A 25,496-nucleotide genomic window follows, 5' to 3' on the forward strand; every position below is an offset into this window, starting at 1 on the left:
GTTGGGTAAGATCAGTCGTGGAAAAAGGACCAACAACGGATAGGTGTAAGTCGAGAAACGGGAGTTGGGGCAGAGATATGGCCTTTTTCCCCAGGACACCGCTCTTTCGTCGGGGTGAGGGTGAAGTGGATGAGGGGAGCAAAAGACCTTCGCTGCGGCGACAAAGGTTTTGGGGGGAGGATGAGGTGGGTAGGAAGAGATTCGGGTGGTGAGAAGGGCGAGAGACTTGGTCGGGGGCCCCAAAAGCGGGCATGCGTGGGTGAAGAGGAACGACGACGAGCCCGCGAAAGAAGCGGTGAGAGATGCAGTTGAACCTCCAGCCCCGGCCGGGAGCAAGAGCCAATGAACGGGGCGGCTGCTCCTTCTGCAGCTGCACGAGTGTGGAGCGGAGACGACCGGGGGGTGTCGCTCCAAAGTTACGCCAGTGGGAAGGAGGGTTGGTGGAGGGTGGATTGCACTTGCACTTGCACTTGCACTGGGGCAGCTACAGGTAGGTGCTCCGTACCTTCTTAGGACTGGCAAGAACTGACAAGAGGGTACGGAGTACTTGGGTGACTGGATGGAAGGTGGGAAGCTGATACTTTCTGGATGGGAAAGAACTGGACCGCTGGACCATTGGACCATTGGACCCATCATCCATGAAAGTGGGTCGGATGGCTGCTCACGAGGACCACTTTGTAACTCGACTCCATCCAATCACCCCAGCCGCCTCCGTGTGGGTGAGACTGTACATCATCCTCCTCGACACTGTATTTTGCAGGCTGGACCAAAGTGTTGGCGGGTACGGATAGTAAGAAACAGTGGGATGGGCGAGGATGAGCGGGTTGTAAAACATGTCGCTAAACACCTTTTTTTCCCTGGCTGGAGCCTCCTCCAGCTGTCTACGGATACTTGTGTCTGCCCCCATCATCTTAGTACTGCAAACCCTGACTGACCATGGGCGAATGGCTGGAAATCGATATTGGACGGCGCAGAAAGCGAGACGTGGTTGTAGCTCTGGCCAGGTACGTACCCCTAAAGGTCGAGTGTCTTTTTGGACGGGACGGGACTTGGAGGCTTGGAGCTGCCATCCACGCACCGCACCGGCGCACCCAAGGGCCAACACCCACGCCATCTGCCATCCGCAGCCTCCAACGGTACGTATCGTGGTATCGCAGCCTCCGTCCGCAAAAGGTACGTGCCTGTATCCACCCTGGGAGCGTTAATGGAAACGTTCTTTTCCACCTTTTGGTGAGGTCTCTGAACCCACCACCCTCCGCCTCACCTCACAGGCTCACCTCGCTCCAGTTTGCCGTGAAGTGTCCTCCACCTTCACGATGTCCCGCCTGCGCCTGCCACCACGTAACGTACCAGCGTACACAAGTACCAAAGTAACTTCCCCTCTTTCAACGCCCAATCGTGCCGCCCATCTTCTCTCTCTCTTTACACTACTGTGTACAGACAGAGTCTCACGAATCATGAGGCCCGCGACGGATTCATTCACTCCCGTCACTCATTGTGGCTTCTTGCCTCTCTCTCCCCCCCCCCTCTCCCCGCGGCACAGTCACACACCCACCATCTTTTCTGTCGTCTCTGGCGCTACGGATATCATGGTCATACCTGACCGAGAGCCCACATTCCAGAGCTCTCCTCGTGCCTGCAGCAAACAGGCCGACGAGGCCATAGTTTAAAACACCAGGTTCCGGATGATGACTTAGTGCCGCCCCAGAGTCATCTTTCTCTTCGGATGATTCCTCAACAGCGTCAAACGCGACTAACCCCAAGATTGCCTCGAGCCTCGAACCCTGAGGAACTGATACCAGGGCAGAGCTTGGGCTCAAGGCTCGATCAAGAACCAGAGCTGGCTGGCCATCGGCACTTGCAGGACCCAAGCCAAGCGAGCCACGCCAGGCAGGCTGGCAAGCAGGCTCGCCTGCCTGCAAGTTGCAACTCGCAGTGCTCCCACAGAACTTGAGCTGCCAGAGACGACCTGGACGCATCTCGCCTCTCGCTTGACGCTGCTGCAGCCGCCACCACCGGCCGCCTCTAGCGTCTATCATCAAGCACATCCGGCATCAGCTATCGATGCCTCCTCCGAAAAAAAAACATAGGACGAGCCTGGACGGCAACTTTGACGGGGTCATCCCAATCAGTCATCAACCGTGCAAACTTACACTTAGACATTGCGGGCTGCCCCGAGGCATTCGTCCGTTCCTCGCGACACCACGAGCTACGGAGGCCACGGACGTTGACCGGCTGCTGGCCAAGGCCCCATTGATCAGCATTCGACTGTGCTTCCCGTCCTCACACAATCACAGTGGCATCACCTCACCTGTGACCTGTGTGGCTTGTACGGATACAGTTAATGGCTGATGCGTCTGCGGTGCAACAGTCACGACGTGGTCGTGGTGGTCTAGGCAGTGGAGGAAGCACCAAAAAAGACAGCGCACCCTGCACAGTGCAATGAGACTCGACAAAGGACGACGCCCACGGCTCTCTGACACTCTGGGAAACGATCAGCTCACGGCATTGGATCGGCTGCTGTCAACGGGCAACTCTATCTGCACCTCGCGTCAACGGCACGTTGGCCCTCAATTCGGCCCTCCTATGCGTCTTGTCATCTTCCGCCAGGGTCCCGTCCGCTTTATCGCCCTTCACCCATGAGTGGAATGATCCTCCACCTGGCCAACCGACGATATCATGGAAATGCCATTGTTGCCGCCTTGTTTCTACAAGCGGCAACGCCGAACAAACAATTACAAGGTGGAAGTCGCCCGCTCGTAGCCTCGGTCGATAAAACTTAATAAGCCCTTGGCCGCGATGAAAACCTGGCTTTCTCGACCCTTGCCATGATGCCAAGTCCACAATGGGCTGGGGTAGAGTCAGGGCCGCCACTCTCACCACTGACCAGACCCTTCGGAGTTTTCAAGCCGCCCCCTACCACCGCAGTCAGAGCCCCACGAGCCAGGACCAGAGCAGCCATTGATAAGTCGCCTGTTGCGCAAGGTTTCGATCGCAAGTTGCCGCAGATCTGCCATGGTACATTAGCAAACGCAAGGATGAAAATCTTCTCGTACGGGCTCCAGTCGATAACGGATCCAGTGCCCAGACGCCTGCAGCTAGCTTGGTACTCTATGCGAGTTGTTTGACGGCGAGAACAGACTATTCGTAGCTGCGACGTCGCCTTCACGCCTGGATAGGCACTGAGATGCTGCTAACAGCAATCGGCTCAACAAAACCAAACGAGCTATCGCAGATTCGTACACCAGACGAGGCCCCTCGTCCGATGGATTGCATCTTCGCTACAGACCCCGCTACGAACTGCAGATAGACAAAGCCACCATTGGCAATGGCCGGCTTTGCCTGGCCCTGTCGTGCCTGGGGCCCTGGGCTTCCGGCGCAGAACGACCTGATGTTCCCGATGCTCCTCTCTCCCCACAAGCGTGGAGACTACCTGCGTCCGGACTGTCTTCTTGCAGACCCCGCCACTGCTGGGCCCTGAGCCTCGAGGGGCTCTTCTGCATTGCTGTTGGCTGTGTCGGCATTCCGAGGCTCCAAGGTGCCCTGAGCTATTCGTATCTCGGATGGATATCGACTGTCGTCGATGCCGATTGCGTGGGTAAGGCCGGACTACGGTACGCGATACTGCTATGGTCACAGTGGACGGGTCATACGGCACAGTGGAGAATATCTCGCAGGAATAGTTTCTTCCTGGCGGATCGATGAATCGTGTGCCAATGGTCCGACGGCCTGCTGTCACGGTTGTTACCCTCCCGGTGGTTGGTTGAATGTCCAACCACGGCACAAGGTGGATTGCGGAGTGCCGGTGCAAAGACCATTGCGAGGCTTCAGCAGATCTCCCTCCTCTAGCTCGAACAATGAGGAGGGGCAATGGGTGCACAGCCCTCAATCTGTCAAACGAACCAGTTGCAGATGACGAAACAAGTCGCAGTACAGGGTCCAGGCATGTTCATCGAGGAGCCGAGCTTGACGCGGTACGGCCAGCGGCGACTTAACACGACGAGTTATTCCCCACCCGTATCACGGATTATGTCTGGAGGTGCGTCGCGATATTGGGAGGTTGCTGCGAACCAAGGTATATCCCGACTCCGAAAGGCAACCCATTATCTCCTGCTTCGACCGACCGATCAATGTTGCAAGCGGGAGTCTCTGTTAGCCCTTCGTTGCCGCGAACGCACGTCTCTCCAATTGGCTTTGCCTGCAAATAAGGCACATCAGATCTGCGTCAGTTCCCCGATCGATGTCGCTTGTTCCCAGCACACCCGTTCACAGCCATGGCCAGACCCTGCACACGCCAATTTCCTCTATCAAAAGACGCCAGACGCCAGACTCCAGACATCTCAGTCCATAGTTGGTCCAACATGTCCACTCCGAAAGGCACCGTCTCTGATGGCGAGTTATGCCACTTGCCTCTTCTCGGTGACCTGCATTCATGGCATAACGTATTGCACATCATCTTGCATACTATACTTCTGACCATTCATGTTTCTCCAACCATGAGCCTCGTCAACGGAATGCCGCAATCCATGACGCCGCCGGACCCCACACGGACCGGACATTTGATGGATTTCTAGAGAATCTCGGTGACAAGTGTCATGAAGCATATATCCGCCGGAACCGACGTTGTACGAAGCTTTGAGTTCGATACTACGAAGCCGTTTGTCTCGTTTGAGATGCGAACCTCGTGCCAGAGTGAATCAGTTCCATACCAATATGCCAGCCAAATTCGACCGACGCCGAGCGGAGCAGCAGAAGGCCAACGAATTGTCCGGCAGCAATGCGGGCGAGAGTCATTTTCCCCACGATCATTGGTGCAGCTCTAGGGGAACCGGCAAGGGGCTGCTCAGGCACAGTCGTGTCTCCCCGCCGTCCCCCATACCTATTCCTATTGTACGGCAAAAGAAACCTGCTGCAAGCCATCCCCTGGATTTCGAATGTGCGGTGTGAGATTCTCGTCTGAAAGAAAACGCCTTGGTAGGCCCGTCAACCAATCATGCCGCATCTTCTGTTGGCCGTTGGCGGGATTCGCTCGAGGACTCTCTATGCCTACCGTCTTCCTTGCATTACGTGATGCAAGTAATGATTCTGGACCGTTGAAAGAGACAGGAGGCTAGTCGAGACTGTGGTTGTCACTGCGAAGCATTGGCTCGAAAACAGTTGGTTTGGTACTCGATAACAACTGGCTAATCCGAGTGAACAGTCTTACTTGATTGACTTGGTCGGGACTCAACTTGTTACTTGGTAAGGCCAAATGCAAGATGGCAACCATCAATTGATTGAAGATGGGGCCAATTGAGGGTCGCTAACCCCTCCTCGACCCCTCCTCCGTCGGACGCGGGGCACGGAACATTCTCCCAAGCCCTGCCCAACTTACGATTGCAATTCATCTCTCTGACAACCGAATTGATGGATTGACGATGCCGCTAGTTTTCACAGCAACTTGACTTGGCGCAAGAGATGTCGATACCGATGCCAGGCATCGAAGAACGTTCCTAGCCGAACCTAGCCCGAGGTCTGATCACTGGATGGCCTCAAAGCTATCGCGGCGCCATCCGCCTCTAGTGAGGGTGCTCGGATCTCTCGAGATCTTGACCGCTTGTTAACCCCCCTCAAGTGGTGTGTGGCCCAAGCTGCGCAACCACCTCAAAGGGATTCAGGAATGCCACTATTCCACTCAGAAACGGACCAAAATACCCAGCGTATTGGAGTTCTTCTTGAAGGCATTTTGCAAGGTCTATTTCTCCGCGCAGCTGGAATGCTGCTGAAGATAATTCGCATACCTTACATTTTCCTTCAGGATTTTTGACACATGAACGTCTGTATGTCTGCTTCCTTGGCCATGCAGGGACGCACAGCACTGCGCTGGCTCCAATCGTAATCCCAGGCGGTCATTGACCGCTCTCTCTCTGCCACTGTACACTATGCGGAAAAACTTGTATGCCGCAGGTAGTGTGAGTGGGCAGGCTGTAACTAGTCGTACCATCAAAGGGTAAGCTATTATTTGTCTGCTCGGTGCTAATTGCAATTGACTCGAGACTTTGTCCACACTTGTGTGTTGTCATGAAACTGAAAGAAATGGACGTTGCGTCATTCTCATACGGCTCTGTACGCTTCCAATACGTTCCAAGAGAAAATATGCCCGAGGCCCGGTGATCTAGGCATCTGAGAAATGTTGGTTGGGCTCGGCTTGGATGAGTCAACTTTGTGAGTGGACTGATTGGCCCCTGCGGACCTGGAAAGCTCTTGAGGCTGATGTCCGACATGGTGTCCCGGGACGACTTGAGCTGTGGGCGTCATGCTCACGGTTGGACGTCTATTGAGTCGAGTCACCGTGGCTCGGAGACATGGCTGTCACTTTGCCATGATGAGCATCGACTTTTATTCAACTCGATGACTTTGATATCGTAACTCATAACCAAGTTCCTTAGACGCCTTTTGAAGAGTCCATTCATTCACTGTTTTATCTGCAGGTTTTACGGTTGTCTTGATCTTGGTTCCAGATGCCATTGAAGATGGATGGCTGTGGTATCGTTAGAGCTTGGTATGCTTGTCTCCATTACTCGAATCACTGGACCGAAGCCAGCTTGATCCATCATTGTGTATGAATGCTACGAAACATATAGTTCTCTTCCAAGTCATCTCAACCATAGCACGTATTCCATCCTTCCAAACTCGGGTTGCGTCGGCCGAGTATGGATCATAGCTCACCCACAGACTCGGCTGCGTCTCTACGAACCCAGTTGACATGAAATCACTTTGCGAAAAGACTACATCAAATACTTCCCCAGGGCGCGATTGGGTGATGAAACCGCGAGACCTCGTGTATAAATAGACGTTCGTTGTCGGATTTGAGGTTGTGGTGAAGATAGTTTTTTCCGGCCCGAGCGGGTGATCGGATGGAGTAGAGTTGCCGCTTTGCAGACGTCTGTTTGGGATGTAGGAAACTCTATTCTTGGCTTGATGGGGGTGTTTGCCGTGGTGTCCGCAGAATGTTTAGTCTGTGAGGTTTGGTGTTGTGCGGGATGAGTTTGGTTTGATGGTTGTTGGTTCGTCGTACCTTGCTCAGTGGGTGATCTCGAGAGTCTGACCATGTCGCTTTGGGGGCTTCGGGTTCGGTGACGTGAAGAGCGTGTCCCATACGAACATGAAGAGAGGAATAGCTCTATGAATTGTCTCAAGCTGAATTTAAATGTTGATTGAGACAGATCTTGTGGTATGAGTCTGTTGCGGACGGTGGATCATCACTTTGATCCTTTGAATGACGAAGAAACGGCTATGAACGGTGACTTGAAACCCCCAACCATGGTTCCTCAGAATCACTCTCCATACTAGCTATGAACGTCACTGGGCTCAATGTAACACTCCAAAGTCATTGAAAATAAGATTGTTCTCGTCACTGATAGCACGATTGAGTTCCATGTGACTCTAGCAAATCGGTCTAGTGGGGGCTTCAGCGATTGCGCCTGTCTCTTCGAATTGGTCCATACGTAGACATTTCAAACTTAGATGACGAATCTTCGAATCTATGATAATTGGATCATCTACAGCATCACTTTCCATATGATTTCGGCGAGTGGTACCACTCTTACGGCTCATGACGGGAATAAGTGCTCTCGGCTGGTTCATTGACCCAAGCTCAACGTTGCTTCAACCCAAGAAGGTGAACCAAACGCCAACCTGTGAACTTTCACCAGGTAAATTGTCCCATCTCATTCCAGACTGTACCCGTCTTCGTCCTGATTGAAGCTCTTATAAAATACATCATAGCCTCCGTTTCGGTCATTGAATCTACCATATAAGCTAAAGGCGGAATTTTCATACCTTGCCGTATGGTGGCCGTGAGGGCGGCTGATCCAATTGCAATCAAGCAAAAGACTTCTGGCTTATACTATACGTAGGAGATGAAGGTGAGTGTGACTAGAAATAAATCCGAAATAGCTAACTAGTCCATACTACGATCAATGAGGTTGAAAGCTTGGAACCCGGATACTGCGAAAGTCAACTGGCTCTCACATCACACCACAAGATCTTGAGCATATCCCAGACTGTTTCCAAAGTTACCATGCCCACAGGAAGTTTCCTAAACTTGATGCTTTGATGAAGGGCATACAGGCAAGTGGGTGGCAGAAGTGGGTGCCGGTCAACGCACAAGTTCAGCCCTTGCTCATTACCACTACCTTCATTATCATCACCTTACTACGCTCCTTCAAGTCCGTTCTTCAAGGAATTCATTGGAACTAGATTGCCTGAAATTAAGTAGAGTACAGTCATGGTAGTAGTATGGGTATAAGCAGTGGGAAAATTAAAGTTGAGATGACAAAGTGGAAGTTCTCGTCTATCTCGAGCGCTATGCCCAACAACCTGGCACTGGAGGGATTGGCGTTCATGCGATATATGAAGGTAAATTAATTAGATTATACAACTGAGCATGTGTAGTCTCTGATGTGTCGGTTCGGAAAGCCTACGTTGAAAGTCTCGCACATATTTGAGACGGAGAAGCGAGCCGTCGTCTGAGTGGTCGATAGAGAAATTATTTGCTCTTCTGTGAGTGAGAGTCCTGACTTTAACATTTTAAAAGTAAGCTCACTTACGGGTTTCTCAAGTCCGTAAGGGCAATTAACAATCATCCCGGTCTGAGTCTCCAAGGCGTGTCGTTGAAGATTAACGTCGTGATGGGACGCCTGATGGTGAGGAATCCGGCGATGACTAATGGTCGGGGGCGAGAACAGCCAATCAATCTGGTCGCGCCCCACCTTTATGAACTTCCTCTCTTGGGCGCACTATGGCAAGTGGGAAGAGCCCATCACATCCATCATTACTGCCCAAAGCAAATATCCTTCGAGTTAAGACGTCTTTTCAGACTCGAAACATCATAGTTTGACATTGTAATCAGATCATGGGAGTCTGAGTCTTTCCTGACGTCTCATAAAGCTCGTATCCCACGCTCTTCCTCTGAGTGAGATGAGACCCCGCATCAAACCTCTCAAGCGCCGTACCAAAGTCACCTTCATCAAGCGCGCAGCAAATATGGCTGCATCGGCCCAGACCGGGTCACCGCAACGGTCCGACAGCGACGTGGACGAGGAATTTATCGACGGCCTGAGTGATCTGGGAATCGAAGGAATCGAGGCGAACAGTGTCGTTCCAGAACTTTTCACGTCGTCTCCACCTGTGCGCGACACGCTTCCGACGGCCACTTCGTATGCCCAAGACGCAACGGTACGGGAGTGTGTCCCGCTGCTGGCTGCCACGGACAGCGATATCGATCACAACGCCCACGGAGTACCCTCAATACTCCATGATAACCATATCAAATTTCTCCAGAAGCAGCTTGGAAGGTTTCCGGCCCCGTATGTGGCTGCCGACGCGAGTCGGCCATGGTTCCTGTACTGGTCTCTCAACGCCCTGGCTCTCCTCGGCTACGACACAGCAGTGTACCGGGAAGACTTGATAAAGACAGTGCGCACAATGCAGAACCCGTCCGGTGGCATCGGAGGCGGTCACGGCCAGGACTCTCATCTTGCCACAACCTACGCCGTCGTTCTCGCCCTCGCCATTGTCGGCGGTGAGGATGCATACGAAGCGATAGATAGGAAATCCATGTGGACATGGCTTTGCTCTCTCAAGCAACCCAGCGGCGGGATCCAGATGGCCCTGGGCGGAGAGGTAGATGTCAGGTGGGTTGACACCAGTCCCCCTCCACCGTTGTCTCCCCTTCTCGGCTTGCGCCATCTTTCTGACAGGTCTCTAGGGGAGCCTACTGTGCTGCCGTAATTGTAACCCTCCTGGACCTGCCTCTGGACCTTTCAACCGACTCTCCGGCCTGGACGCCTGAGCGGCCCACGCTCTTCACTGGATTGGCGGATTATGTACGCAGATGTAAGTCATACCTTAGCCCGGTTGCCTCACCGTCGCTCACCAATAGGCCAAACGTTTGAGGGTGGAATATCGGGAAAGCCGGATGGTGAAGCGCATGGAGCCTATGCTTTCTGCGCTTTGGGCTGCCTCTCGATCCTGGACACTCCGCATCGCATCATCCCCAAGTACGTATTTCGCCGCGTTCGTCCACTGAGGGGTTGACATGAAAGCAGCGCATACTGACTGCTTCGTCCGATGACAGATACCTAGACGTGCCACGACTTATCTCTTGGCTCTCGTCACGGCAGTACGCTCCGGAGGGTGGCTTCAGTGGCCGCACAAACAAGCTCGTCGACGGCTGCTACAGCCATTGGGTCGGTGGGTGTTGGCCCTTGATCGACGCTGTGCTGAAGGGCGCGATTGAGCTCGAGGATCAACCAAATGAGGCGACCTTCACTCCCCATCAGGGCAGTCTTTACAGTCGAGAAGGGCTGATCCGATACATCTTGTGTTGCGGTCAAGACCGGTCCAAACGTGGCGGTCTCCGCGACAAGCCCAGCAGGTGAGATGGCGATGATGATAGAAGCTTCCTGATCCGGATGGTTCGTCGCTGACTCGAGTGATAGGCCGTCGGATGCGTATCACACTTGCTACGTCCTCTCAGGACTGAGCTCTGCGCAGCACCAGTGGGATCTCACATATGTCAACGAAGATGAGACGATCCTATCGGAGCCAAAGTGGGTGGCGTCGCCTTGTGCCGAAGGAACACAGGTATTCAACGAGGAGGACCGCGTCGGGACGATCCACCCCGTCTACACCATCCCCCAAGAGAGCGTCGACGACATGAAGGCGTACTTTGCGTCGAAACAGGGATTCTAGCCCGCCACCAGGCCGCCTGAAGGCGACCGCCCCCCCCCCCCCCCATGTATATGGTCGAGGAACGTCGGAATTCCGTGTCACGTGGTTCCGCGCGAAAAGGGGCACTATGATGGCGGAGACCTTCCGAAATGAACTCGGCGATGGGAAATGTGCCATGCATGCTTACTGTCGGCCCCAATCATATGGAAGTGTGGGATTGCGGAACGAACACGACGGTCCTGCAGCTTCGAGCCCCGGGCAAAGAGATCTCGGACAGGGATCGTATGTGCAAAGTTTTGAACAACTCATCACGGCAATATGGCGGCGGCGCAGGAGACTTTGTGGTTGTGCATGTTGAGAGATCCCAAGACGGTCTCCCAAAAAGGTCGAGTTGCATTTGAAATCCGTGCGCCAGCTGCAGCACGCGAATCGGCATGCAAATGGTTACTGGGAGGAAGAGAGAGGTGTTGTAATGGCAGCAGGAGGTAATACATTTCGAACAAACGTTTCTAGTCCAGGCCAGGGCAGAGTCGACCGAGCGCAAGACCCAGTCGGCATCCAGTGTTGACTTTGAACATCCCACACGAACGGACCAAATTGTCTCCCGTTCATTCAGCGCTCAACGGTCGGGACTGCACATCTTCCGAAGGCAAGGGTCCCCTTTGCTGTTTATTCTGGCTTCTCGGCGCCACGACGCGGCGGCGGCGGCGAGGAGATGCACATCATAATCCCCCCCCCCTCCCCCTTCTCAGAACCAGGCCGATCTAAAGACTTGGAGACCCTGTAACACGCCACTTTGATGCTTCTGCCGTGCGATTCTCGTGTGGTCGCCCATTTCCCACGCGTGTGTCTTTTTGGTTTTGGGGGCTAATTGGAACGGCTAAGAACGAAACTTGGATGCTTGTCTTGGGATGGGCAGGTCTGAGACACAAGGCAGAGACACTTGAGACAAGTTGTCCAGTTCCAGCCCTGACACGGCAAAAGGCACAGAAGGAACTAGATCGACGTGTAGAGGTGTGTGTAGGTGTGGGCGAACAGGCTGAGGAGGAAGAGAGACAAGTCTACTGCGAGTCCGCGGTGGATTATCCCAGCAGACTGACCTAACCCATGGCGGCCACGCGAGGTTCGATTGGTTCATCTCGCCTTACAGCAGCGCCGCAGGGCCTGGGCGCAGATGTCTTTGCTGTCATACATGAACAAACCTAGACGCGAGTGCGCCCCTCTTTTTTTTTTCGATATTCCTCTTTGGAGTTCTTTTTGATATCAGAAAATAATTACCCGGGAAGGTGGTCATGTTGTGGTCGCTTGATATAGCCGGGCTGTGTCTCGAAAGGAAGCAATATTCACACTTTTTATTGGAACGGACGCGTAGTCGTCGTCTGCTGGTACAGGCACCGGACGACGAGAAGATTGCTCCAAGCTTTGAATCTGGATCCGCCGAGGTGGACTCGAGAGGTGGACGGCATGTTGCTCCTGGCGCCGCATCGCCTACATAGCGGAGCGAAGCACACGGGCAAAGGCCGCAGATGTACAGAAAAAGAAGACGAGATGATGGCGTGGTTGGTAAAAATACAAATGAGCTTTTTCTGCAGCCGGGAAATGGTAGAACGGCGGTCTGGTCTTGGTGGTAAAATAATGTGGTGCGACCTCAGGTTTCCAGGAGAGGTCGGCGGCCGGCCGGTCGCCCTCCAGTGTCAAAGGTCCGGTGAACTCTCTTTCACTCTGACGAACCCCCCTCCATCTTCCATTCGGATCGTGGGCGGTTCTGTCCAATGGCGTTCCATCTCTTGATGCAAATGACGTTGAAAGAAGGCCAGGTGTGTTGTCTTTTTCGAAATGGGGGGCGGGATGGGATGTGGCAGAGAGGGAGCCAGAGGGTGAGAGAGAGAGAGAGAGAGAGAGAGAGAGAGAGAGAGAGAGACGGAGGAGGGGTCCATGATGTCTCTTTTTTGTGCCCCTCACACCTCTCATCAAAAGAGCTACCCTGCCGGGTCAGCTCCAAGACGGGGTACAGATACAGATTACAGTACATGATACACAAGAGGGACGCCAGCGTAATCACAAACTTGTATTCCCGAGCCACCGGATCCCGCAGGCCATGGTTCACAAAAAGCCCCGGGCTGTGGATGCTGGTTTGGGGGAACACATACTGGTTTCGTTTCACAGCGGGCTTCTTTCTGTACTACAAAATGTGTTCATAGAGACATGGGCCGTAGAGTTGACGGTGAGAAACACCTCGGCACGATTATCGTATCACTGCTATGGTTTCTGCTTAGCCGCGTTAAACCGGGGTTTTATTGTAAGACGATGAAGCTCGGTGGAGTCGTCTCTTAGGCCAAGGCAGGGCTGGAGAGGAATTTGGATAATAACAAAGGCTCAAGAGAGATCTGTCTCGGAAGAAGTTCCGGGCGTAGTGAGGGTATATCCACCTTGATATCTCTACGTACGCTACTACATCCACTTCGAGAGGGCGCGGCTGTGCTCTCCAAGATACATACACAATAAAAAGGGTCCGTCGCTGGTACACGGGATCTTGGTTGACTGGAGTCTTCCGATGCCCACTCGCTTGGGTAGCGAAGAGTTCAAATCAGATGATTTTGGTGAGGCAGGCGGGTATAGACAGGAGGCATACATAAGTAGTACGTTCATTTGTCCCATCTTTCATTCGATGCCGACCAAAGTAATGTGTCATGGCCAAAGAACATGAGACGAAGAGAGTCCCATCGGCCTTTGGATAGGGTCTACCGTCTATCAAAAAGTCAGGTCACGCCAACAAACATGCAGACCCCCCCCCCCCCATTGTCCCCGCTTCGTGAGAGCCGGCCGCTGGGGTGGAGCAAAGTGTGGAGAGTGAGAGAAGTGAGCTGTGAGAGAGAGGGAAAAGCTAGGATTGATCCAGATGACAAGGTTCCAGAAAGATGCCAATTGACGAATCACATTTGGGGATGGCGTCTACGGCGAGCGCTAAGAGGCTAAGAGCTAGCTCTGTCAGGTCGGGCAAGAGACGTTTGGCTTTTCTTTGGGAGCAGCACCAGTAGCAGCACCCGTTTTGTTCTACTCTGCAGTAGCTTGGTGAGACTTTCTCAGGGAAAGACCATGAAGGCCATCGGCGGAACATCACCTGCCTTCAGCCAACGATATGGAGGTGGTGAGATGCCTGCCGCCGAGAGATGGTGATGAGTGGCTTTGGAGGTGAGGTAGATGAGATGAGTGACACGGCGAGTGAGCGAGTGAGTGAGAGTAACCGATGTGAGTGAGTGAGTGTGTAAAGTCATTGGTGAGAGGAAGGAGTGAATGATGTCGTTGGCGCCTTCCACGGTGCTTCCAGATTGATTCGGGAAGGAAAGCACGGGCGATTCGCTGACTGACACGACCCCTTGCGGCAAGCTGCAAGCTGCACGCCGCCAACCTCCTCTTTGGCATTTGCTCCTCTTCTTCTTCTTGACGGCTCCCCATGCTCCGTGGAGAACCAAGCGGCAGCAACAACAAGCTGCGAATTCAAGCTACAAGTTACAAGTTACGACAAGTCATCAATGACAAGAAAGAGTTGGCCCGCGGCAATCTAGCCGTTGCTCGACCTCTGCGCGCATGACCCTATCTGCTTCTGCTTTTCTCACCTGCATTGACAGATCGCGGTTGCGAACGGCCAGGTACCGCTGTACCTACCTCTCTCTCACTCCCAGTTCTCGACCTTTACGCAGGTGTAATTGCCAATTGGCTTACAAGACCCAAGGTAGAGGCACAAACACCTGAGATATCAGGATGGGTTACTGAGAGAGACACACACATACGCACACACGCACACACACACGAAGAGAGAGTGAGAGAGAAAGAGAGAGAGAGAGAGAGAGACGGCAAAGATGGACGAGGGGTGTGGAAAGCAGAAAAAAAAAAAAAAGGCCAATGCATGTCAAGAGAGAGTACCCTGCCTTTTGGATCGAGGTCTCGCCGGACTTGGTTTCCTGATTTCCCTTGGATTACCTTCCAGGTTCATCAAAGCAACACCGTCGAGCGGCACTGCCAGCTCATCATTGCATGGTGTGGTCTGCGTCCCAAGGGCCTGCGCTTGCTTTGGCCCGGCCTAGTTGCAACTTGTGCGTTTTCGCGCGCGCCCGCTTGCACCAGTCAGCCGTTGCGCTGCGTCTGCCTGCCTGCTGCTGCTGCTGATGCTGCTTGTTGTTATTGCTTGCTGCTACTTGCTAATTACTTGTTGCTGCTGCTGCGAAGGTATCCGTACTGATGCACCGGCACCCACATCACCAACCCACGTCCAAGGTATCCGTACCCGTCATGTCATGCCAACGGTACGTACTGATGCTCTCTTGCTGCTCTTTCCCACAACGAGTAGGTACCTGAGATACGTACTGACCTTACGTGACTGTGCAAGTAACCATGTACTTTCGTCTCCTCCTCTCCACCACGTCGTCATTTGCCTCCTCCGACGACAACCAACAACGTACGAACTGGAGACGATGGGGAACATCGACATCGACATTGACGACGACTGCAGCAGCTTGTTATCACCGCTCACCTCGCACGGCGGATACTCGACAACCAGCGAGGTCACGCTCGTCTCGTTCCCCCACGCCCACAACTCAGCCAGTGACTACAGCACAACTGCACAACACAGAATGCATAGAATCAACCACTCCAACGTCTTCCTCGAATTCGACCCTCCGAGAGCCTCCTGTCCCCTCCCTTCGAGGTATTGTAACTGACCTTACCTGACCTTACCACGCATTCACGGCCTGTTCAATGCATACATACTCACCGTCCTCACACCCCTCTCGGTGATGTCGCCGTCGTTGTCCGTTTTCGGCCATCTAACGGTCTGTATTCGCGTGACTTTGATTTTTTCTCCCTCCCCCTCTTCACCTTCTGCCCCTCCACACTCGCCTCCATCATCGCTTTGGTCATTAAACTTTTGCCTCATCTTACAGCATAAGGGAGGGTCCTTTTTCGACCTAGGCAATCTGCGGCGGACACTGTAACTCTCGCAATATACCCAGAGAGAGGGGAAGTGGACAGATGGACATGCTTCTTGCATATGGAGAACCGAGATATAATTTGCCCGCGGAGCCGATTACAGCGCACCCCCTCCCTATCGATCCCCTGCTGCTGCTCATCCCACTTCGACTTGAGAAAGCAACATTGGCCTCTCAAAGCCAGAGAGGGGGAAGCTATTCCATGTTGATGGATCTCGCCGCCCCCGTCGAACCCACTCCCAAAGCCATCTCTCGGCGCTCAGAGTGTTCATGCACGTCGTCTGCTACCCTCTTAGCTCACGGCCACAAGACTTGAGAGATGACCTCTTCACCGACCTTGCAATTCTGTCCGCGGGGGACGATGCCGCCTGCCGGGGGCCCTTGAACCTCGAACGGAGACGCGCCGTTCGGTCACTAGGTGCCACCGACTTCACCTTATTCCATGGCTGGCGAGCGGCCGTCGACCCCCATCATCCATGGGATTTGAAAATCAGTAATAACAGAACCCTGGGAGTTGCAGCCGCCGTAGCATAAACGACTTGAAAGATCCAGCGTCTCGCCGCCGACTGCCGCTCGCTCTCGTCTATTCTGCGTCGCTCATCTCTCCGGGGATCTCTATTTTGGTCGGCACCCTGGCTCGCACTCTGGGCCAACGAACGGCTGGTAGCCTAGCAAGCGCTGATTTGCCGCTCCAGAGCGGTACCCTGTTCCGTCACCGCAACGAGTCCAGTCTGTATCTGTACCGGAGTATAGCTACATTCGTGCTCGGAGGGTTTCTCCATTTTCTCTGCCACTGATTCGCTGAGCAGTTGGAGAAGGATTTCGATTTTGGCCGTCTCTGACTGGATACAATTGCTAGCCTACGAGACGACTCTGGCCGACAGGCGGTTTTGACTTTGATGATGCCGTGCGAATCGCCCGCCATCGCTGCACATCATTGGGAGCCACCGATGATCCCAAACGAGGGCCCCGGCGCCTGGCGCTGTTCTCACCCTGTCCCAGCTAGCATCGAAGCGCACGGCCAGGCTTTGCCTGACATGGCACAGACGAACTTGGGGCTGGCTGCCAGTTCTTCGACTTCTAGGTTCATCGTCCTTCTCTCTTGGTATCACAATGTCACCTTCCAAGTTGCCGGAGACGCTCTCCTCTTCTTCATCGTTCCAATCCCCCAACCTCGGGTCCCGCAACACAAGCGAGCAGCAAGCAGCAAGCAGACAGGATGGATGGCACGGTGGATTCGATCTCGACGTTTGGTTTGGGGGGGCCCCTTCTGCTCAACTCCGAGTCCGAACCCACCGCATGCGTCGTGCTGCCCCCGCAGAGACGGTCGTTGACCGCAGTCAATACATGCACGCAAGCCTAAAGTAGCAAGCAAATGTACATGGCCTCATACGTACATACATGACGATGGATGGCATATCTCAACAACAAATTGGCGCTCGGCCTGTGACAAAACAACCAACAATGAGCGGTGGAAAACATTTGGCAACACTGGCAACAATGACAATAACACCAACGGTACCATGGAGCCGACAAAGACCGCACGACTGACAGGTTACTGAGGAATTGTCCACAAGTGCCTACCGGGCCTTTACTCGATAGTTGATTACAGGTGCAGTAGTCGCCGCTAACACGAATAATTTAAGGCATCGATTTCTCATCAGTCATCCTTTGTCTGTCTTTCTTCCCTCCCACCCTCCGTGGTCGCGGTCACTGGACTGGATAGGGCCCTTTACGCCTTACTGGGCACATCCCTCTTCGGAGGAGCCAGAAAAGCAAATAAGCATGCTCTGGCGTTTTGACTCGCCGCCAGCCCGAAACAATTCAATCAAAGGCCATGGAAGCCCGGGCTCGGGACCAGCGTATCCCGCATTTCATGTTAACTCATCGACGAGAGTTACTTGGCAGATTCTTCGATCAAGTAAAAGCAACGTACCGGACTTCTTGTGCGCTGCCGGAGGAGAACCAGCTCGCCTCGCCAGATTGGGGTCCTACATGTCCGTATGGTTCCATTTCGCCACCGGCTTTGCAGATTTGCAGCAGCCCTCGTCAGTATTTTACTCTGTTAAATTTAATTTTTTTTTTGTTCCCTCTCAGTCTTTTCGTCTCACAATTCGCCCTCGACATTTCTGCTGTAGCCCTAGAGAAGCTAAGGCAGCCCGCTATGCGACCCGGCGGGCCACATGGTCGGAGAGACTTCGTCCAAAGTTTCGACCATGTACGCATGTACCAGACGCGCGCGCCTTTGCTTGTGACGATGATGTCGTGGGCAAACCACAAGCTGGGCCCAAAACAGAATAAAGTGTAAGTCGGTCGATGTTCGGCGGCACGACCGGCGGCAGCACAAATTGCATTTCGAAAAGTAGAAGTGCCCTGGAAGCAGAAGCTTGAGCGGGACCGTCAAGCGCCACGAGCAGCGACAAGCTCACAAGCATCTAAAGACTGAAGCACGTCGGACCTTGCGGTCAAGTCCCGTACGGGGCAACGTTATCGAGATACCTCGTCGATTCTCCAGTCCAGGCCTCGATACTCGTCTGCTACAGGCCGGATACTCCAACGAACGGCCGGGCCTCGAGATGAGCGACCAGGGGACCGGGCCAGCAAGACTGGAGAGAGTGAGAGACTAACAGACGAGCAGGGGACCTTTCTCTCAAGTCTCAGCAGCAGAGAGACAGATCTTCGTCGGCCCATCCCTGGCCCTGGGGCCCTTGCTCAGCGATGATGCTGGTAAACCCCCCTCCCCCCTCTTCAGTGTGTCGTTGTGGAGTTGTCTAGTCTACAGCGGTTTTTATCAACTGGCAACGAGGCGAGCCAACGCAGCAAAGCATGGGTCACACTCTTTCGAGAGCCGCATCGCCGCTTGCATCTCGAACCAAAAAGAATTAAGAGAGAGGGAGAAAAAAAAAGAAGGGTACATTGAGAGAAGCACCCCCATTGTCATTGTGCACTTCTTTTCCGCAGTGCCCGTTTTTTCTCTTGCTCCCCCCCCCCCCCCTGTCGATTCGGCGTCTGGCTTTCCATGTTCACGTCCCTGCCCAGACTCCAGAGACGCAGACAGACCGAACAGACGGACAGAAACGCCCTGTCGCTTGCTTGTTGACCTTTTCCTCGTTCGTCTGTCGTCTCCTCCTCCAAGAGTCCAAGGTACTCCGTACACAGTTCCATTCCCCTCTTTCTCGCCTGGTCCCTCATTTCCTTTTCCTGCCGCTGCCGTTGCCGCCGAAGCTCTCCCAATACCACATACTGCTACGGTTAGTGTCGATATTATGTTCATGTACCTTTACCTTTACCAAGTTGATGCTGGACCTGGACTTGGACTTGGACTTGGACTTGGACTTTTTGTTGCTTGACCACCACCCCCTCCACCCCTCCCCCCCTTGCCCCCGCACTAGTTCGTTGACAAGCCCAGAAGCACGAGAAGAAAAAAAGAGAAGACACCTCTTTTTTTTCTGCAATAAAGCAGACACATGTCTCTCCGTTCATGGCTCAGATGCTTTCCTGCAACCCGAGAGACGGAAGCCCTGGATACGTAGCTTAACTTACAACATCACCCATCCACACCACCACCTCAATACTCCGTACACGCACACACGCACAACACACACACACACACACACACACTCACAAGTAACAACACATCAACACCCCTTCCACCGACTTTCTTCATCTTGCCCCCCCCATACCTCTTCAGGCTTTACTTCTCCAACCTGGGCACCACGAAAACGACGAGAAACTTGACCGATCCCAGCTTCCCTTCTCCTACCTTACATCTCGTTGAACAACTCATACCATACATACTCACCTACCCTCGACCACGCCCCGGATTTCTGCCCTACGCCTTACATACGACCCTCCCAGCACAGCATTTGGCGCGTGGTGCGTAGAGTGCCTGCCAGCTCAGCCCAGCCCAGCCCAGCCCAGCCCATCCCCGACCACAGATCTCTCTGCTCGCCTCACCGTTGGGCTCGATTGCATCTCACGGCGTCCGCATCTTTGGTCCCCTTGTCTGGATAGGAATCTACCCTCGTCGCTTTGCTTCACTTTTTCTTCTTTCTTGCTCTGAGACAACCTCTCTCCCCTGCTACGGCCTGTCCATCTCCCCGCCTAGTTCTGGATCTGGACCTGCATCTCCGAACCACCACCGCGCCTCTTAATCGACCCATTGGGAATAACTGTCAACATGGGAGGCTTCTACATGCAGTACCTCGAGAGTAAGTCATCAATTGAGTTTTATAGATGGATTGTTGGAGCCCAATGCTTCCCTCAACCTCGTCATCGCCATTGTCCGTATAAGTGGGGCCGCCCATGATGACCTGGGGAACTGGGTCAGATCGTGTGCCCTACCCCTGCATTCTGTCAACGGCGGGAATGACATGCGTCTCCCGGTTCCTGGTGACTCTTGACGAGTCGGGACGTGGCACTTTGTTCGAGGATCGACGTCAGCTTCTCGCTGCGGCTCTCTTCAGGAACGGCATGCAGGGCTCGCAAGGGGGTCAAAAGCTGTGGGATTGGATTGGGCTCGAATACAGATGGAATTACGTCGTTGAGAGGCGTGTGCTGTCTAGTTCTCCCTCAGCTGCGCCAGCAACATTGACTCTGGATGACTTGCAGAAGATCTGGGGCTAACCGATCCAATCTAGGTCTCTGCCGGCGACGAGGATGGAACGACCCTTCCTACGAGTGTTACCGCGATCACAGCGGCTACACCTGCTTGGTTCTAGTCAACGGACGGGAGTATCAGACGGATCTCGCGTATCAATCCGACTCGCTGGCCCAAGAGAACGCCGCCATGCGTGCCTTCATGGTGTGCCGCAACTTCTCCGTCAACGGCGGCATGCTGGCCCGCAATGGCATCGTTCAGGGTCTTCCGGCCACTGAGCCTGCTCGCCGCTCCAAGAAGAGCCGCCACACATCATCCAGTCACAGCTCGCGAGACAGCCACCGTCGATCTGGTCACCATTCAAGCAGCAGCTCTACAGCCTCTTTCGACTAAGGATAGGCAGGCGAGCCCTGGATTCCTGTCTTGCGTGGCGACAGGGATCCAAGACGACAACTACAAGGTGGAACAGCTTCGCAGCTGAATGAGCCTATGAAAGAAGACGACACCTCCGGACGGCTGATCTGGGAGGTCACAGGGTCAAAGAGAGACGTGGGGGAAAAAAACAAAACGGGCAAAAAGCGACGCATACTTTTCCATCTGCGACGACTCCTAACGACTTAATGAACTAGAATCATGGTTTCCGCGCGGCACATCTGATTTCTGCACTTCGTAATTCTTCCGGCCGGTCTCCTTCGAATTTCGAACAAAACTCGTTTTTCCCCTCTCGTCACCTATTTTCGGATTCGACTTTTTCTTTACTTTCAAGACTTTTTGATGACCAGGCGCTTGGCTGGGATTGTACAGTGCCAGTCAAGGGCTGTCCTTCATTTTCTCGAATGGATCAACAACCGGAGGCGACTCTGGCCGACCGACCATCTTTCCTTCTCGACAATTCTTTTGGCATTATGCATTTAGTTTCCTCTTGTCCGGGATCTTCTCTCGAATAGGCTCGAACTACTTTCTTCCTTGGTTGCTTGCTTGCTCGAAAACGACGACTTTCCACACAGATTGGAACAAATGATGATGATGGGGCGGTTAGACTCACATGAGCTTGAGACGTGGACTCGGCATTCTGATTTTTATTTTCCGCTCTTGTTTTCGAGACAACTTACGGGGGTCACATATGGGGTGGGAGGACGACTAAAGACGGCCAGAAGAGCCACCCCCTTTACGCATTGCCTCAAAAGCGAAGCATCCGGTTTTTTTTTCTTCTTTTTCTTCTGCATCATCGACGAAGTCGAGGGTGCCTGGGAGAGGTTCAGCATCTCGAATTCCGACTTATTTTTAGCTCCTTTCAAAGGGGCTCATTTACGATTGTTACGCTTTTCGTTCGACCTTTGTGGGAGGGATTTGATGAGATTGGATGAGAGCTTGCTTGTTGGACAGAGGACATGATGGACATGATGAGAAAGCGATGGAGCCAAAGATGACATGACGAGAGACGTTTGAAGGCAACAAAATTGATGAGATTCTGGGGGAGGGGGGGGGGGGGACAGAATAGGCCAGAGAGGGGGAGAGGATGGATTCCATGATCCTATGCCTTTTTCTTTTTATATGCGCCGCTTCTGCGACGCTCATGATGATGATAACGACAACTTTTAACGACAAAGACTTTCATGGTATGAATGGCAAGAATAAGACGATCTCCAAAAAGAAATAAAAACAAAACGCTTTCCAGTTCGTTATTTTTTGGAATCAAACTATTTGAAGCTTTTACCCAGCGTGACTATGGGAGGTGATGGGAGAGCCATTTATGTTGGGCGTACGGCTGTGGTCCCCCAAATTACGAAACCTCAAACTTGGGTAGAGGTTGAGAAGTTGAGGTTGAGGTTGATAGGGCATGGCACCGGAGCGCGCCGAAGTTTGCCGGTGGGGTTTGCCGGTGGGGTTTGCCGGAGGGTGTAGCGAGAGCAGGGGCGGAGGGGAACTTCCCGGAGCCGAGGAGTCGGAAAGTGGATGATGTCTCGGAGGTTCTGGTCAGAACGGTCTAGGCGGCCGGTAGGTGCATGTATGCGCCCGCCATTCGGCGACTTGTCTATCTATATGTGTAGTAAGGTACATGTTCCCTTATGCATCCAATGATACGTGCCATGCCCTCATCGAGGGGGGAGCCGCGAAGTTTCTAGGCCTCTGAAATGCGGGTTTGCTTCTTCTTAGCTATGATGTGGAAGGCCAAATGAGTCTGACGAGGCAGGGCGAGGAGAAAAAGGGGGGGGGGCATATGGTTCTATCTCACATACCTCCTTCTCTCCTTCGTGAGAGGTACTTGTAGCTTAGATTGGGACGATGCAGTTGAGAAAGTAGGTAAGCATTGTAGAGCAGTTTAGGGATGCCATCCACATCATTCTGTTCCTGTTCTGGACTGCAATTGCCAGCTCTACTTTCACTTTCCCTTCCGTTTTTGGCTGTTGTCTCGAGCGGAAGGGAGGCTCAGTTATTCCAGTCTACGAGAACTCCTCTGTGCCTCTCAAGGTAAGGTACTTGCAGACAGTATCCTCGGTACGCATAAACTATGCGCAAACGACATCGAGTCTGTTTGACTCAATCGCCTTCCACATGACTTCAAAGCGGAAGTACAAATCATGCCATCTTTGCACAGAAGCCGCGCAGAAAAGGCGGGAATAAATGCCTTGCATCAAAATTCAGATGATCTGCTGTTTGTCTTGGTCGTTGAAAGTTTAGAGTGTATCCGTAGGATGGGACGGACGGAGCGGGAGTCCGCGTGGCGTGCTGCGGATCCCGGCCGGGGTTTATTCGGATCTTACCACGGAAGGGTGGGGAGGACCGGGCTACCCCTTCCAGAATCGAGAACTGACGGAAAGACCCCAAGACAGTTGAGGTGAGGTCAATGGAAGGCTCGACATAACGAGGGAAAATAAAGATAGAATTATCCGCATCTGCCCGCTGCCTGCCCGTACTCCGTAGAAGAGGCCAGCTGCAGGCTGGCAGGCTGAGCAGCAGCGTCAGAAGCCAAATGGCAAAAATGGCCACGGCCGAGATTCGACGCCGGGCGGTCCCGGGATGTGGATTGTGGGTTTTCTTCTCTCTTGACTCTGGCATGTCACGTTGGTTCTGTGACCCCCACTTTTCGGCGTGTTCAAGCGTTCTGGAACTGGAAGTGCCCATGGACCATGGTGCCCCCTAGAGGCTTGGGATGATGGATCGTGGGCCGGACGCGGTTGTTTGAGAGGAGAGGAGGTGAACACGTACGTCACGTCGCATGTTGAGCGATTTGAGGATCCTCCCCGCCGGGCCCATGGCACGAAGGCATTCCCCTTCTCAAGGTCCCAAGGGTGGCTCAATTGACGATTTTCTTGGGAATCGATGTGGCTTTGCACAAAGGGGCGACTTCCCTTTTACTCCTCCACCCCAGCTTTCCTGGTCACGAGATGGGGATTTCTGCCGCGGCATTGGACGTGTGGCATGAGGTGGGATGAGCGACTCCACTAGCTGAGGCGTCAAGGCGAAATCTGTCCTGACTTGGCCATGATCATTGTTAGCTGTTGCAGGCTTGCAGCGCAATGTGGGCGAGGTGCTGCTTTCTCGAATGCGCCGAGACATGCTCATGAGCCGAAGAGGGAAAAAAATGCCAAGGGAGAGATGTAAGTTTGAAGGCTTGGTAGCTCGAAGGAAGGGGAAGGGATGCGACGCTGGCATTCGTCGTAATTGCGGCGCGGACTCGTAAACACAACACGAGCCTGCAGCTGAAGAACGCTCGTGTCCCGGGCGTGGGCGTCCTCTCCTCTCCTCACCAAGACTTGATCTTCCGGGTTCCCCAGCAGTTGTTCCCGTGATGCTGACGGACGACGGGCAGAGATGCACGCAGCACATCCGAGGGACAAGAGGAGGCAAGAGTCGCGAGTTTAGTACGGGCCCGCCGGTCAGCTGTCTTCGGATGTGTAGGGAGAGCCCTTGCAGTCAAGGTTTCGAGCGAGCCAGACTCTAGCGACAGTGGCCCGCGGCATGTCCAGGTGCGGACTTACTACGGGCGGTCCAGTATCGGATTGCGGCGTACGACGGTCTACCGTTTCGACGTCCCTCCCAATGGTGGCAAAGATGCTGTGTCCCGTCGGTTGGCTTCAACTTTGAATTCTGCGAGCGGCAGCGGCAAGCAAGGGAGGGCGGAGACAGGCATGAGCAAATTCGTCAATCTCGGCAGGGGAAATTGGGGGTAAGGCTGGGTTGACGAGGCCTCGCTGGAACTCGAATATGTTTGGTGGGTTGAGGTGATATGGCTGAGTGCCAATGTGCTATGCGCCAGGAGTTATGTTGCCATTGGGGCTGGCGAGTCGCCGCAATCTCGAACTGGAACGTCGAGTCCTCAAAGTCCCCATCGTACAGTTACACCTCCACTTTTTTTCTTTCTGTTGCGCCCATTGAGAACCTGGAAAGGCTCGGAGGGCCGAGTAGTGCGTCTGCCATTGCCGAACGTGTTGTGAACTTGTGATGGTGTATCCCCACACACGGATCGCCGGGAGGGTAGGTATGTTTTCGTGCTTGTACGGAGTATCTGTATGCGTGTATGCGAATGTTGTCTCTCAGGCTGTGCTCGTGCTTTCGTACGGATGGGGTTTTGAGTTTGAGTATTGATGCTTTCCGTACAGATAGAGTAAAGTAGAGGACGGGAGCGAAAGTCGAAAAGCTGGAGAAAGTGATGGGTGGCAGCCCCTGACAGCTGGGCCTTGCCTGAGCTTGGGGCTGGGCTGGGCGTTGCGGCGTAGCGTCGTTGCATGGTCCTTTCCTTCCAGGACAGTGGACTTATTCTTTTTCCCTCCTCTCGCCTCGAAGCCCCACTCTTGTTGACGGGATGGGATTGGATGATGGGATCACATGGGGGCACTGCGCACGGGGAGAGGAGGGAAGTCATTGGATGGGATTCCGCATTGGCCATTGAACGGTACGTCTTCCGGTATACGTACCTTGGAATTTGATGAACCAGGAAAGAACAGTGAACAGCGTCCTACTTACTTTTCTTAATATCAACAACCTCACATCTCCTAAGGCGCAATCAGCTACAACGATGTTTCCGTGTATAAGGTTATAATGGGAACACAAGAATCCAAGTGTTAAGGTAGCTATAGTTCATCCAAGGTAGGCAACGTGGAGTGGTGGATGACTCTGATTGGGATATAAAAAGTCTAGAACAATGTACCAGAAATGCCAGACACTTTGCAGCCCAGCATGTTGGTGCTAAT

The 25,496-nt window shown here is 53.5% G+C and overlaps 6 protein-coding genes across 6 annotated transcripts; 4 read left to right on the forward strand and 2 right to left on the reverse strand.

Annotated features, from left to right (window-relative positions):
* Positions 1 to 3,697: 3,697 nt before the first annotated feature.
* On the forward strand, positions 3,698 to 4,562 carry BDP81DRAFT_59405 (uncharacterized protein). The gene has a single exon (XM_060596027.1). The coding sequence runs from the start codon at positions 3,871 to 3,873 to the stop codon at positions 4,474 to 4,476; it is 606 nt and encodes a 201-aa protein (XP_060443065.1). The 5' UTR covers positions 3,698 to 3,870; the 3' UTR covers positions 4,477 to 4,562.
* Positions 4,563 to 9,027: 4,465 nt separating this feature from the next.
* BDP81DRAFT_324712 (prenyltransferase and squalene oxidase) lies at positions 9,028 to 10,737 on the forward strand (the record flags this gene model as incomplete). The annotated part of the gene is made up of 5 exons (XM_060584909.1): positions 9,028 to 9,677; positions 9,752 to 9,879; positions 9,926 to 10,043; positions 10,121 to 10,420; positions 10,485 to 10,737. 5 exons carry the CDS (start codon positions 9,028 to 9,030, stop codon positions 10,735 to 10,737), a joined length of 1,449 nt encoding a protein of 482 aa, XP_060443066.1.
* A 2,791-nt stretch (positions 10,738 to 13,528) lies between these two features.
* On the reverse strand, positions 13,529 to 13,889 carry BDP81DRAFT_432864 (uncharacterized protein). Its single transcript, XM_060590822.1, has one exon. The coding sequence runs from the start codon at positions 13,832 to 13,834 to the stop codon at positions 13,601 to 13,603; it is 234 nt and encodes a 77-aa protein (XP_060443067.1). The 5' UTR covers positions 13,835 to 13,889; the 3' UTR covers positions 13,529 to 13,600.
* A 3,371-nt stretch (positions 13,890 to 17,260) lies between these two features.
* On the forward strand, positions 17,261 to 18,047 carry BDP81DRAFT_59456 (uncharacterized protein). The gene has a single exon (XM_060596028.1). It carries the CDS (start codon positions 17,487 to 17,489, stop codon positions 18,000 to 18,002), a length of 516 nt encoding a protein of 171 aa, XP_060443068.1. The 5' UTR covers positions 17,261 to 17,486; the 3' UTR covers positions 18,003 to 18,047.
* Positions 18,048 to 19,563: 1,516 nt separating this feature from the next.
* On the forward strand, positions 19,564 to 20,880 carry BDP81DRAFT_432867 (uncharacterized protein). Its single transcript, XM_060590823.1, has 2 exons — positions 19,564 to 19,912; positions 20,342 to 20,880. The coding sequence occupies exons 1-2, from the start codon at positions 19,882 to 19,884 to the stop codon at positions 20,692 to 20,694; spliced, it is 384 nt and encodes a 127-aa protein (XP_060443069.1). The 5' UTR covers positions 19,564 to 19,881; the 3' UTR covers positions 20,695 to 20,880.
* A 908-nt stretch (positions 20,881 to 21,788) lies between these two features.
* Positions 21,789 to 23,951, reverse strand: BDP81DRAFT_432869 (uncharacterized protein). The gene has a single exon (XM_060590824.1). The coding sequence runs from the start codon at positions 23,425 to 23,427 to the stop codon at positions 22,882 to 22,884; it is 546 nt and encodes a 181-aa protein (XP_060443070.1). The 5' UTR covers positions 23,428 to 23,951; the 3' UTR covers positions 21,789 to 22,881.
* Positions 23,952 to 25,496: the final 1,545 nt, after the last annotated feature.

Source organism: Colletotrichum phormii (assembly GCF_030913505.1).
Source record: "Colletotrichum phormii strain CBS 102054 chromosome Unknown BDP81scaffold_15, whole genome shotgun sequence".
Taxonomy (NCBI): Eukaryota; Fungi; Ascomycota; class Sordariomycetes; order Glomerellales; family Glomerellaceae; genus Colletotrichum; species Colletotrichum phormii.

Excerpts from the sequence above, each read along its gene's own strand:
- BDP81DRAFT_59405 (XM_060596027.1), top strand. The coding sequence starts at position 3,871 with ATGGGTGCACAGCCCTCAATCTGTCAAACGAACCAGTTGCAGATGACG.
- BDP81DRAFT_432864 (XM_060590822.1), bottom strand. The coding sequence starts at position 13,834 with ATGTTCCGCCGATGGCCTTCATGGTCTTTCCCTGAGAAAGTCTCACCA.
- BDP81DRAFT_59456 (XM_060596028.1), top strand. The coding sequence starts at position 17,487 with ATGCTCTGGCGTTTTGACTCGCCGCCAGCCCGAAACAATTCAATCAAA.
- BDP81DRAFT_432867 (XM_060590823.1), top strand. The coding sequence starts at position 19,882 with ATGGGAGGCTTCTACATGCAGTACCTCGAGA. Across the intron at positions 19,913-20,341 it reads CTACATGCAGTACCTCGAGA|GTCTCTGCCGGCGACGAGGA; the intron begins GTAAGTCATCAA and ends GATCCAATCTAG.
- BDP81DRAFT_432869 (XM_060590824.1), bottom strand. The coding sequence starts at position 23,427 with ATGGGCACTTCCAGTTCCAGAACGCTTGAACACGCCGAAAAGTGGGGG.